Consider the following 13,476-nt stretch of genomic DNA (forward strand, 5'->3'; position numbering starts at 1 on the left):
GTCGCCAAGCGAATGGCACTCCGTGCTGCGGCACAGCGTCAGCCAGCGCCAGCGCACCGGAAGTGGCGATAAGATAAGAACGTTTGATTTTCCAGCAACACGGGCCTAGTAATACTAGGCATGCATGTCGCTGCCGTATATGCGGGTGACCTTGAGTGGGACTTAGCCGCTCAGCGAGGCAGCCGCGGGACACGGGCCCTAGTATTACTAGGCCTGTGTTGCTGGAAAATCAAAAGTCACGTGACCGCGCTATGTTATCGGGACTTCCGGCGCTTGGCGCTGAGGTCTCGGCGCACAGGCAGCAGCATGCTCAGTCGACTCGAGGCAGCCGCACGGAGCACACAGCCATGCCGTACCGCCGTAGAAGATATGCAAGGAGGAGCAGAATGCCAGTGTACAAGACTGTTATCAGCTTTGATGAGACACCAAGTGATGTTGCTCAACAGGAGATTCTCAGTGGGCCATTAACTTTTGTTGGCTGTAAAATTAATTTCTCTTGTACAACAAATGAAGTTGTACCAGGTAATTCATGGATGACCATTGCTGTAGTGAGGGGCGATGAGAAGCCTAAAGCTGGATTGGAGTCGTACTATGACAGAGACCTTATCTGTTATAGAACATTTGCAATTGGAGTAGTTGCTGACAGGAATTATGGTACTTGTGTTGTGACAATGGACAAGCCTTTTTCATTGTATACAAGGAACAGGAGAAGAATTAATGCAAACGAGAGAGTTAATATCTGGTGCAAAATTGATGGTCGATTGTCAAAATATATAAAAGTTCAAGGAGATGTGACTGTATATTATCATGCATAATAAACTTTGTCCTATCCTTATCTATCCTGTGTTTTTTTTTTTTTTTAACAAAAATTCTTACCATATGTCTAGTGTGGATATGGTAGTTTTAAATGGCTTCAGCAACTGTAAAGTTTTGGAAAAGGCTGTGGAGACTTCCTGGAATTGTCTATCCCACCCCATTTGGGTTTACTGGATGTGGAAAACCGGGAACAAAATGGTCCAAAAGTGCAGTTACCTAAACTAAGTGTGAGGCTTGACATGTTCATTATAGAAAATATTGAATCTGTTGTCGAGGTCAAAAGAGGTCAATAAATGTTGAAAAGTTCATTTTAATTGAAAAGAAATTTGAATGAAGCAACGTTGAATACCCAACCCTGTATCGAGTTGGTGGATCGGAGGTCGAAGACAAGTGGAGGCCTCTGGTTCGCCCCCAGCATGTCGATGGAATGTCAGCTGCTGTCAGCTTCACCCAGTTCTCGATCTAGTATTTCTGGCACCGTTCTTGTTTCCATGTTCCATGTTCCTCTCCTCCAGTGTGGGTACATGTAATATTGAAAATTGGTGTCAGTGACAAAGAAATTATTTATTTTATGGCGTTGAAGAAGCAAGTTTATCTCCATTCACTTGGATTCACTCATTGTATTTACGGAAGATGTTCTGTGTATAAACACTGTTCTGGTTAATGTAGTGATTCACAGTTCATTTAAATGAATTGCACTGATGTTCATCATGTGCTTTGTTTATTTCTCACTGTACGTAAACATTTGCACATGGTGCAGTGGAGCCGACATTGCACTCAAATTGTTGGCATGCAGCTGGCAGTGGACAGTCTGTTTTAAGAGTTTATACTCATGAGGTTATCTCGTTATTTTAGAAGTCTGAGGTTTGTTAATACTTTATTATTTTTTTATTTTAAACAGTTTATCAACATCTAGTCATTGCAGCTAACATATGCACTGGAAGAGTGTTCACATTATCTCTGATTTGAGTGATTTTTCACTGCTTAACACAGTTTTAAAAATGAAAGACACAGTTTGTGCATATCCACTTGATTTTTAAAGTTTTCTTGAGACACATAGCACAAATACTGATTATTGCTGGGCCTCATAGTTCCACACAACAGACAATCTTCATATCACTTTACACTTACACAGCAATGATATTTGTTCATGTGTACATTTGGTATTATATTGCAACATGAAGACAAAACTCATATACTGTATTGAGTGTCATATAAAAAAATTGCCTGATAGAATCTTCTACATTTGTCTTGATCAATAGATCACCTTCGAACTGTGTAGATTTCAGTACATCTCCATAAGTTGGTACATTTTATTTGTTTATTGTCATTTATTCTCATTCATTCTCAATCAGTTAAATCTTATAATCAGTATTTTGGAACAGATGCCCATATTCGGTACACCTACTAATAAGTAACTCAAAGAGCTAACGGCAAAGCTAAACCCGAAAGTTAAAAGTACCGAAAGTGCTACATAAGAAGTCAAATGCTCCAAACAGAGCCAAATCAGAAGAAAGCAAACACGTGGACTAACTCTCAACTAAGATCCATTCTTGTGTGTGCACTACATAAATCAAGAAAAAGTACATTCTTGACTCATCCACATTCATAGATGCATCATATACATAAAGTAAATATATATTTACCCCAATATAACCTAAGTAGAAAAAAATCAGAAAATCATATTTACATTAAATAATCTATCTAACTGTTTAAAAAAATTTTACTGAACCAACTCTCAGTATTGAAACTTCAAGGCTTTAAATTCTTTAATTGTTCCCTTGTGGGAACTTAGATTTGTTCGGGAATCGAAATTACAGTTCAACGTATCCTGGTCATATATGACCTGAAGTAAACCCTTATAAACTAAGACACATGAGTAAAAGAATCTACAATAAAACTACTCTATAACTACTATTTATATATTTTATAATGGTATTTGTGCACTGAATATATTTTGTTACTTGCAATTAATGAACTGTGGTTCTTATTGCAAATATTTCTTAAGGTCCCTATGACAATAGAGTCCCTTTATATTTTCAGTATTGACTTCTTGCAGTAAATAGCAACCGTCAGGAGGAATTGAAACAATTTTGAATGGCTCTGCATATAGTAGATGCCACTTTTTATTTTTCTTCTTAATCAGCCATAGCTTAAGGTGCATTCTAAGCAGTACTAGCTGTCCCTCTCGTTACCTCATTCTGCTTTGTCCAAGAGACCGAATACGAAGCTTTACAAATAGGTGTTGTGCGGATACACTTTCATACCATAAATATAACCTTTTATAACACCTGGGTGATCTATGAATACTTTTACATAGTTAGACAATGGATTTACTAATTGCCTAACTTGGATTCTGTCAATGCAAGAACCTTCCTTCACTTTCTTCTTAACCATGGCAGAGATGTCACTCACATTGTTGTGAACATCATCCTTTTGGTCAGTATGCCACTCTTTCGGGTGATCATACTCTAATATCAGCAATTTCTGTTCACTGACCGCTATATTTACAGGTCTACTTGGCTGAAGGCCTGCCTCAATTTCCCAATTTAGCTTTAAGTTATCTTTCACCCCTGGTACTTCAGTTCTCAGACTCCTTGGGCAAGATTTAGTATTGCTTCTCTATCCCAGAGAAATTCAAACCCCAAAATTATTGGTACAGACAGGTTTTCCATAACTAGGAACATGCACTTGAGGCTATTATTTCCAAAGGAAAGCTCTAATTGCATTTGGAACTTCAGTGTCTGTGACTTCTTTCCCAAAGCTCCTATAACTTTACGTTTGCTCACTGGCAGAACCAGTAATTGCTTGACTTGCATAACCCTCTTGAAAAATTGCCCACTTATCCCTGAAATATTTGTGCCAGTGTCAAGGAGTACTGAGGTAATAATTCCATTTATGGACACATTAACTGTTGCTTGTATATATTGTGCTGTTTCATTATTGGACACGGTATCTTGTTGATATAATTCATCCTCTAATTTTATTCCATCCTCGAATCTAATCATATTAAATATGTCGGGAATAGACCTATTGCCTTCACTTCGTAGTCCGGTCTCCTGATGAAGGCCTACAGGAACCAAATCTATTTTGTCAGATTCTTTGTTGCTTGTTTCATGTCCAGTGATATTTCTACTATTCTCATATCCTCAGTATTATTAGATGGAGGTGGTCTGTTTGGATCCCATGGCTGTGAAAATGGACTGTTTGGTACAGGTACAATCTGCATATAATTTACATGCTGCCCTTGGTTTGCAAAATTGTAGTGGGGGTGGCAATGACTCAGCCCTGGCTGTTGCCAGTACTGATTGTCATTATGCATATTTTTCGGTCTGTCCTTGTATGGACTTCCTGATTTGTTATTGTTGCTTTTTTTTTATTATATTGATTGTTATTATTTGTATTCTCATTCAAGTACTGCCTCTGATTATGATTCACATGTTGATAATCTCAGTTTCCCTGGTAATTATGGTTACTGGGATTGTCCTGTTTCTGGTAATAATTATCTTTTCCATTGTAATTGTTATTACCATTAAATTTATTTTTATTTGTCATCAGACTATTTTGCCCCTAGTACCGTTGTTCCTATTCCAAGAGCTTTTTCCTTTGGAATAGCTGGTATTAAAATTTCCTGTATTTGAACTTTCTTGTACATCTTCCTGGACAAGGTCTAGTGAGCCTATTATGGACAGAAATTCTTTAAGCTCAGTGTCCATAACATTGAACAGTTTTTCCCTTATGTTAATCAGTAACCTTGCTTTTAATACACTCAGTAGATCTCAGGTAGTGATTGTCTCATCCCTATACCAAGCCATATTGAAGTATTTTTATAAATATTTTCATAGAGACCCAGTCTTCAGATTATACAATTCTGAATTGTAAACAATTTTTCCAAGTCTTCCTTGTATCAAGGTTGACTAGAACTGATCAAGAAATGCCCTCTCAAAATCACTGAAAGTTTGGAAAGTCTCGGCAGCATTTAATGCCCAAAGCTAAGCATCCCCTGCAATATGTGATACCACGAATTGTATCTTCTCCTCTTCTGTCCAAGATTTCAGAAGGGCACTTCTGAACTTATGTGTAAATACGACTGGATGTATATTATTTTTTCTCTCTTCACTGAAAATCTGAAACTGATTATGTTTACTGAGACATTCCTCATGCATCAATGTACTCAGATGCATTGATCGGCTCTCATTAGAAGGTGGTGTCCTCATTTTGCTACAGGTACAGTCTGCTTCTAGTTTTGAATTTCTTGTATGCACCAGTGGCTGTGGTAATAAAGGTTGGCTATCATAGCTTGACTTATCATAAATTGCAACAGGGGTTGCTGGCAAACTTTGTGTATTACTCTGATTTATAACATGACCAATGTGCAAAAGTTGTGGCCTATTTTGCAGTGCCACACTAGCAGTCAGCAAATTTTCAAGTTTAGTTCCCCTGTCAGAACCAGATTCTTCATTACTGGACTCTGACATTACCCCTGAGTTTCGATTGTCAAGATTAAAAACTCTGGCTAGCTCTGTTGGTACTTGTTTCTTTACTTCGGTTTGTATTTTATCTTCATTTCATCTATGGCAGTTGTCAGCATTTTAAAACTAGTTTCTGAGTTACTGATTTCAGTCTGCATATCATTTACTTTGGTGGGAATGTTTGCTAATGGTTAGATCGTGTGTCTAATTGCATTTATCTCTGCATTAAAGTGTGCTGACAATGCATTATCCCTGTTGATTATCAGTTGGTTAATATTTTGAGCAATTTATTTGTCCCACTGGATACTAAGAATTTTATTTCTCTTTCCTGTTCTTTTAATTCACGTTGCTCTGCTTTTAATGCCTTCGCTTCTAAACACTGCTGCTCTTTAAGAGCTTCTTCTTCCCTACATTGCTTTTCTTTTAAAGTCTTTGCCTCTAAACGTTGTTGCTTCTTCTTCCCTGCATTGCTTTCCTATTGTTTCTAATTTCTGAAGTGACATGGCTAATATAGTACCATCTGGCAGTGGCATAACTTGAGCATTGATATTTTAAAGCTTTCACCACAGGCGTGTCACTCAACACTGGCAACTCCCCATTTTCCATATCACTTGACATGTCCGGTAAAATAATATTATCATCAACATTCAAGCTATCTAGCTCCTGCACTGAAGTGTGCGGAATCTGGCTCACTTGAGCATGTGACTTTAAATCTGTATCAGCCTGCTCATTCATTTTAGCCTTCTTCTTAGGCCTAGTCATTTTTATCAGCAAATATCTCATGCTATAAAGCAATTACAATAAATTCAGATCCCCAAAAACATTCTCTAACTAACAAAAGGCACAATCATTACAACTAAGTGTGTGTTTGTTTACACAATAATGCACTAGAGACAAGAAAGTATTTGAAAATGCTTCTCACAGCCAGAATATGATACTGTACTTCATATGGCTGGAGTGATTTTGGCTGAAGTGCTGCAAAATACTGTAGCGCACAAACAGATGTTAGTTGCATGCTTGTGATATATGTGCACCTGTTCCTACCTTTAGCTGGCAGGCGATGCTATCGGTGGTACAGCACCGCACGCTGCTTACAAATTTCCAGGTGTCAGTTTGATATTTACAGCAGTATCTTGTATGCTCAGTTGGTACATGAAAAGCCAAACAAAACAAGCATTAATACTTTACAGTAGCAATCTATAAACAAAAAGGAATACACTAATTACTATGATTATGATTACAGTATTTGTACTCAAGCACAACGTGACCAGGCACCAACGTAATGTGTAATGGGATTCTATTTAACATTGTTATGGTGTTGTATACATGTTATTGTAAAAGTATGAAAATGTAGCAGCAAGAATAACAGTATTATTCGAAAGAAATAAATAATCCCTGATAATTCTTATTTATGTGCTGTTGAGCCCGACTGTAATGAGTTTCAATAATTCTTTATTTGACATTAAAATATATGCACCAAATAATTAATATATCATTCCACAACCCCTACCCATAACAACACTGGTGTCATAAATATTTTTATTTAAAGTCACTGATAAATTATTCTGAGAAAAATTAATCTTATGCACCAGCCATAAAATTATTTCATTTATGTAAAGACTAAGATTGTTCTGCTGAACATTATTTTCACTGTTAGAATAGAAAAATAATAAATTCCTGTGGGTTCTTGTCCTCAAAGTTCAAATATTGTAATAACGATCGAAAGAATTAGTGTCTGATTATTTCTGCAGTCTGAAATTGCCACTCCATACACTCACGTAACGGCGGCAGGCAAAGCACTGTCTGGACTGCTGCAGACACAAAACTCAGCTTATCTTTGATCTCATCCACTTCATACATCATAGGGAAGAAGAACAAAAGAAGGAAAAATTCCACAGACAATACAAAGCCAATACATTCTTTTAGTAGTATTATCTTTTGTTACATGATTATTTTTTGTAGGAAACTGGTTATAAAATAATAAAACATATTTTTGTTATTTCACAGTATAATAATAAGTATTTTCTCAGTTCTCACATATAGGCTCAAAGGTCATTTCTGGAAAAAACATTTGTTAACTCATAAGTCTCAAGCACTGTCTCATACACTGGTGACACACAATATTGGTGCTGACATTACAATGTCCATGTTCAGTCAGTCTACCTTCTATAGCCTTGCCTTTTTGACCAGCATATAGTCAATGCACAAGTGCTTTTGTCAGCTTAACTGCTGCATAATATATCAGTTTTATCCTTGCTGTTGACTACAGCTATGGCACCTCTTTCCTAAAATGAGGTTTTATAGTTTCAAGATTTGGGGGATTTAGCTGATTTGTTGAATCATTTTCCTAAGGATGTGGAAGTACACCGGTTGATTTTGGTGGTGGGGATAACTGCAGAGGGGACTGATTTGTTGAATCATTTTCCTATGCATGTGGTAGTACACCAATTGACTTTAGTGAAGGGTATAACTGTAGATGGGACAAAAAAAGTATGGTAAGATATTTCTTCTTTGTTTCTTGTTTGAACATTATCAACGAAGTCAGGCTTATAGCCCTTGGCAGATGAAATAAATTTAGTTGTTTGTAGTCCTATTTGGAAATCCTGTTTTGAAATTGGTATGTATGTCAGACGATACACAATAGAATGGAAGGCAGCATGTTTGTGTGTTATTGGATGTTGTGAACAAGAAGATATTATTGTGTTTGTTACTGTATGTTTCCTGTAAATTTTGCTACAATGTCTACCTGTATTGGTCTCTGTGTTAAGATCCAAAAAGCTTCTGAATTTGTCACCAAGTTCTATGGTGAAGTGAATGTTTTTGTGTTGTGAGTTTACACATTCCAGAAATGTGTTCAGCTGTCTGACATGCCAGTCTACAGTCACTTGCATTGACTAACAACACAAGTAGTGATCAACTGATTTGACTTTTCTCATGTAATACCATGACCAAAGATTCTGTGTGCTTATAGTTTTTTTTCTAATATGGACTTTGCTGCACACTAGTGTCTGTTGTGGCACTAGTTAGTTGTTTCCTAATCATGGCTACCAAAGAGGCAAACTGATTTGAAATAAAACAAAACACAGTTTGTTAGTTTTTCAACCTTAAATATGAATTTGTTCTACCATGAAGTTACAGAAAAAACAATAAATGAAAAAAAATATTCACTATGATTCATAAGCATACTTAGAGAAAATCAATGGTGTTTTTCCTTGTATCATGAGAAAAATAAAATGAATGTTTCCTGCTTATAGGTACACATGCACCAAGAGTTTTCTTCATGATGGAATCTAAATTACACTGTACAATCATAATTAAGTTTCACATGTGCATGACTTGTAGATGATTTACATGTTTACTTGAGTAGAATTAGAAGATGAAAATTTGTGTTTCAGAGAATCTAGGAAAAGAGTTTGTTGAACCTCCGCCTTTTGATCTGACGTCATCTTACTGTGATTCACACTGCTGCATACCATTAATATTTATCTTAACACCGGGAGCAGATCCTACTGCTGTTCTACTTAAGTTTGCAGATGATCAGGTTTGTTGATTTTTAAGTTTAGAGTTCTATTGTTTTTTCCCACTTGTCGGCAAATGTTACTGTGGAATTTGGGAGCATTCAGAAATGATTTAATCAGATTATTTGATACAGTAATATAGTCTGTAAGAATACAAATGAAATATCTTCAATTTCCAAATCACATTAGAACAGAAAGTTGTCTCACTCCATGTATAAGCACTATTAAAACTACCCATGTCTCTGTAGTGGCTAATAACAAAGATACAAAACACACAACTTTCTATAATTTGTTGTGCTTAAAAAGGAATGTAGTTATTGATGTGCAGTAAACAGTTTGTTGTACAAATACAGAGCTGCATTATTTAGATAGAGTGACAGTTTGTAGAACAATCCATGCTGCTTGTGTCTGTGTATGTGCGGATGGATATGTGTGTGTGTGTGTGTGTGTGTGTGCGCGAGTGTATACCTGTCCTTCTTTCCCCCTAAGGTAAGTCTTTCCGCTCCCAGGATTTGAATGACTCCTTACCCTCTCCCTTAAAACCCACATCCTTTTGTCTTTCCCTCTCCTTCCCTCTTTCCTGATGAAGCAACAGTTTGTTGCGAAAGCTTGAATTTTGTGTGTATGTTTGTGTTTGTTTGTGTGTCTATCGACCTGCCAGCGCTTTTGTTTGGTAAGTCTCATCATCTTTGTTTTTAGATATGTTATCATTGTTATTTATATTTGTCAAGTGACCTGTGAACATCAGCAAAAATTTATAATGTTTAGAAAACCACACCACATAGTTTTCCAAAGTAAAGCCTCAAGAAATTTTACCAATGCTCACAGGTCATTTTAAACATATAAATAATACATTTAGCAGGCAAATAATAATCAAGTACAGCTCAGGACAGGTCAACCATAGTAATGGCAAGCATTCATAAATGGGCATTTGCCAATATTTTACTAAAACACATAACTTAGATGCTATATTCTAAACAAAAATTGAATACAGACATTGCCCTTAACATTCTCATGTTGCAGGCGATGTGCTGTAATAATACTGATGTATAGCTGATTTCCATTGCCAGCCATAGGAAGCACATAATACAAAAAAACCAAAGTGCATATGTAATCCAAACAACAAAAAATCTGATGGTAGCATATTCCTGACGTACATAAACTTTGTATGCATATATTTCCAAAAATATAAAAGGAAAAGTCCAATGAAGATGTGACAATTGTGAAACATGTTTGGGGATTAACAAAACAAAAATTTGTTCTTGCAATAAAGCAAACCCTCTTTAGCTTGTTACAACTTTCTGCAGGCAAAGGAACAGATCTAAAATACTTTTTTAATTAATCATATAGCATGCTGAACCTAACAGGAAGTTCAGGCAGTTGCTGATAACATGGAAAATGAGTGTAGCCTAGTGGCCACATTTCTGCATATGTGGTATAGGGCAGTGCTTATATCTTCCTTCAGGCTAAAAATGCATGTGAAGCCATTATGTCAGATGAACAGAAGGGGATAATTTAGGTCAAAAATGACAGAATATCAGAAGGGAATAATTAACTTGAGACTTAATAGAGATTGCCTTTGAAGGGAGTGGTCAGTGTAGGAGGAGTGTTGTGTTGTGATGTCATAATTTGTTCACTGAAAATGACTTGCATTATAATTTAGAAATAATTCATGTCATAACTGTGGCCTTAAGGTGATTGTGGATGACTAACGCCATCAGTGTATGCCCAGATGATGGCTAGAAATCACTTTGTTACAACACAGGAAGTTTGGCACACGAACTCTGAACTTCCCCATTTACTTCCAGATTAAGACAGAGGCAGTTGTAGCACTTGAACATTTGTAGAATAGTTGTACATTAGAAAGAAAGTTGCTCTCCAGAGGTCCTTGTTTACCCCCGATAATATGCATTCCGTGCTATAGAGCATGAAGGGACACCAGCAGTAGTTTCTGAAGTACTCACAAATTGTTAACTGGTGAGGTACATCAGTTATTACCAAAATTATGATTTTACCGTGTGGGCACCCACAGCTTAACTGATATATGTTAAAAAATTGTTAAAAATTTCTTATTAAAATTTTCTAAAAAGCTTATGGAAACCACATTAGCTGTTGATAATCCTTAACTCTGAGATTATACATAACCAGTTTCACAATATTGTAATCACATCTTCAGGCGAAAAATCTACAAAAGCACACACCTTGGATTAGGAGCAAAGTAATAATACAAAACTATAATGCACCTAAACCAGTAGCAGAGGGAGTGAAATACATAGCTAATTTAATATCAGGCCATTGAAACAGGACTGTCTCCCAACATTCAGATGGTACTTGTCCTTAACGTTGCCCATTAAATGGATGTTGAGTACTTCAGAAAAATGAAATCAAGAATTAGTGACAGTAGGCCATGTAACTGAGTACTGTAAGCTGTTTTTGTAGACCTAAAAAGGGGACATAGCATGAGAACCTGAAAAATTATGGGGGAATTAATGTATGCTGATGGCTCACCAGTGCTGCAAAACTAGCGAAAACAGGAAAAAGCCTCGTGTAGGGACTGTGGCTATGCATGCAGCAGGAAGTTTGTACCACTGCATGAAAGTGTTGAAACAGTCAAATGCTAGACAAAACTGATGTTGGGCAATGCACCATGAGAGGACAAGTAACAAGTAGTGGAATATGTTGTTAGAGGTTGTGAAAATCGCAAGGAAGTAAAATTGATACATTTTTAGAGTGAAGGTTGGAGCTGTTCCATTTACAGAATTGTCTATGTAGAAGAAATAGAACATAAGTAATATAGCAACAAAACCATCATATATGAAAGGATGACATCACTGCAATTTGTGGTTTTGTCACTATTGGTGTTTCATAAAAGTAATGTGTAAATAATTTTATCTTTTCAGTTCCTAACCTTCATGTATAACCTTGCAGTAAAGGGTTATCAACAGCTAATGCAGTTTACCAGAAGATTTTTTATAAGATTTTAATAAAAAAATTTAAGGAGAGTTTTTAACATGTTACAGATGTTTTTGAAGTTTTTGTATAATATTAGAATGGTTGTGCCTAATTTCTTGTATGCTTCACTATTTCTGGAAACCTTGAAACACAAGCATATTCTGACATAAAAGGATCAAGTTATATACTCAATTTTTGTTGTTTGACCTCTAATCTGCACCAACATGACTAAAGGAATTTGCTGATGCACCACTGAAGCCCCTCCCCTATCATGTTCCCTGAACTGATGTTCCCTTTCTGTCTCTTTTCCTTCCATTTCTATTTAACCAAAAGCCTTTTTTTCAGCACTTGAACCCTACAACCTCAGTTATTTGTTGGAAGTATCCCTGTCTTCACCTACAGTTCTTACCCTCTATAGCTCCCACTAGTACCATGAAACTTAGCCCCTGCTGTCATTACACATGTCCTGTCATTTTTCCTTTCTTCTTGTCAGTGTTTTCCATATGCCCCTTTGTTTGCCAGTTCTGTTTCTGTGTAGAAACTATTCAGTCCTTACCTTGTCAGTCTACCTAATTTCAACATGCTTCTATAACGCCACACCTCAGTTGCTTAAATACTCTCCTTTTTTGTGTTCCCACTGTCCAAATGCCATACCCAGTGAAATCTCACCAGACATTGGTTGATTGTGCCCTTAGCTACCCATTACTAGTGCTTTGGTGTAGTAAATCAGATAAAGCTGTCAATGCTGAACACACTTTCTTTGCTAATGATTGCTTGCCCCTCGGTATTGCATTCTAATTTCTGCACCACCCTACTGACTTCTACTTTTAAATTTAACTTCTAGTTTTAAATTTGACCCATTACATTACTCATAATGCTTGCTGTAAGTGATGGGTTGCACCTTACCCATCTGCCAGCAGTGCTTCTTCCTGATATTTCTCAGAATTCTAAGTTCTCTGTGGTCTATCTTCTGTGCACTTCCATTACCAGAGAAGCCTTTTTAGTTTCCCCATTCTGCATGCATCCCATGTTGAAACTATCGATAACATAATCCACAATGAATCCTGCTGAATATTACTGTGAAGCAGTTCCCACAGAACAAGTGAGCTTTGAAGTACAATGCAAAATGTTTTATTAATTTATAAAGAAGATTTTAATTGCCATGATATACAGGTTAATTAAACGTAAGTGAAACAGTGTGAGGATAAAGAAGTAACAAAATTTGAAACTTAATGAGTTTTTAATTGACCTTATTATTAATCCACTTTGGGAACCACAGTGTGCTGAGAGCTAAATGTTTCTGGGCCATCTAATATATGGCATATGTGATTCAGTGGCCAGGAGAAGGCTGGATGTGGAAGGTAACAAACTCATAAACACACAGATAGTCAAATCACCCTAGTACACATAGGCACATACACACAAAGATGAGGGAGATATTTACTGAAGTTCTTAAATGTCATGGTACTGTAATTGTATAGTGTAGAATGGATATGTTTACTTATGCTGAGTTAAGTGAATAATTATTGAATTATTATTGAATACCCAGGAAGTGAATGTTAGTGCTCTTTATCAAAGTCTTGAACACCAGTGCTTCATTTTCGTCTGCCACAGAATAATTCTTACTTTCTAAAGAACAATTTTCTGTGTATAAGGCTCAAAATGGCACACGCGCACACACACACATTTTATTTATTTATTTTTTATTTATTTATCTA

The 13,476-nt window shown here is 36.5% G+C and overlaps 1 protein-coding gene across 1 annotated transcript in view; it reads left to right on the forward strand.

Annotated features, from left to right (window-relative positions):
- LOC126161364 (dynein axonemal heavy chain 7) overlaps positions 1–13,476 on the forward strand; it is a 1,035,864-nt gene that overhangs the window by 863,494 nt on the left and 158,894 nt on the right. The window contains exon 52 of the mRNA XM_049917134.1: positions 8,684–8,829. Coding sequence (XP_049773091.1) covers positions 8,684–8,829 — 146 coding nt within the window. The remainder of the gene's footprint in view (positions 1–8,683; positions 8,830–13,476) is intronic.

The sequence above is a fragment of the Schistocerca cancellata genome, chromosome 2 (assembly GCF_023864275.1).
Source record: "Schistocerca cancellata isolate TAMUIC-IGC-003103 chromosome 2, iqSchCanc2.1, whole genome shotgun sequence".
Taxonomy (NCBI): Eukaryota; Metazoa; Arthropoda; class Insecta; order Orthoptera; family Acrididae; genus Schistocerca; species Schistocerca cancellata.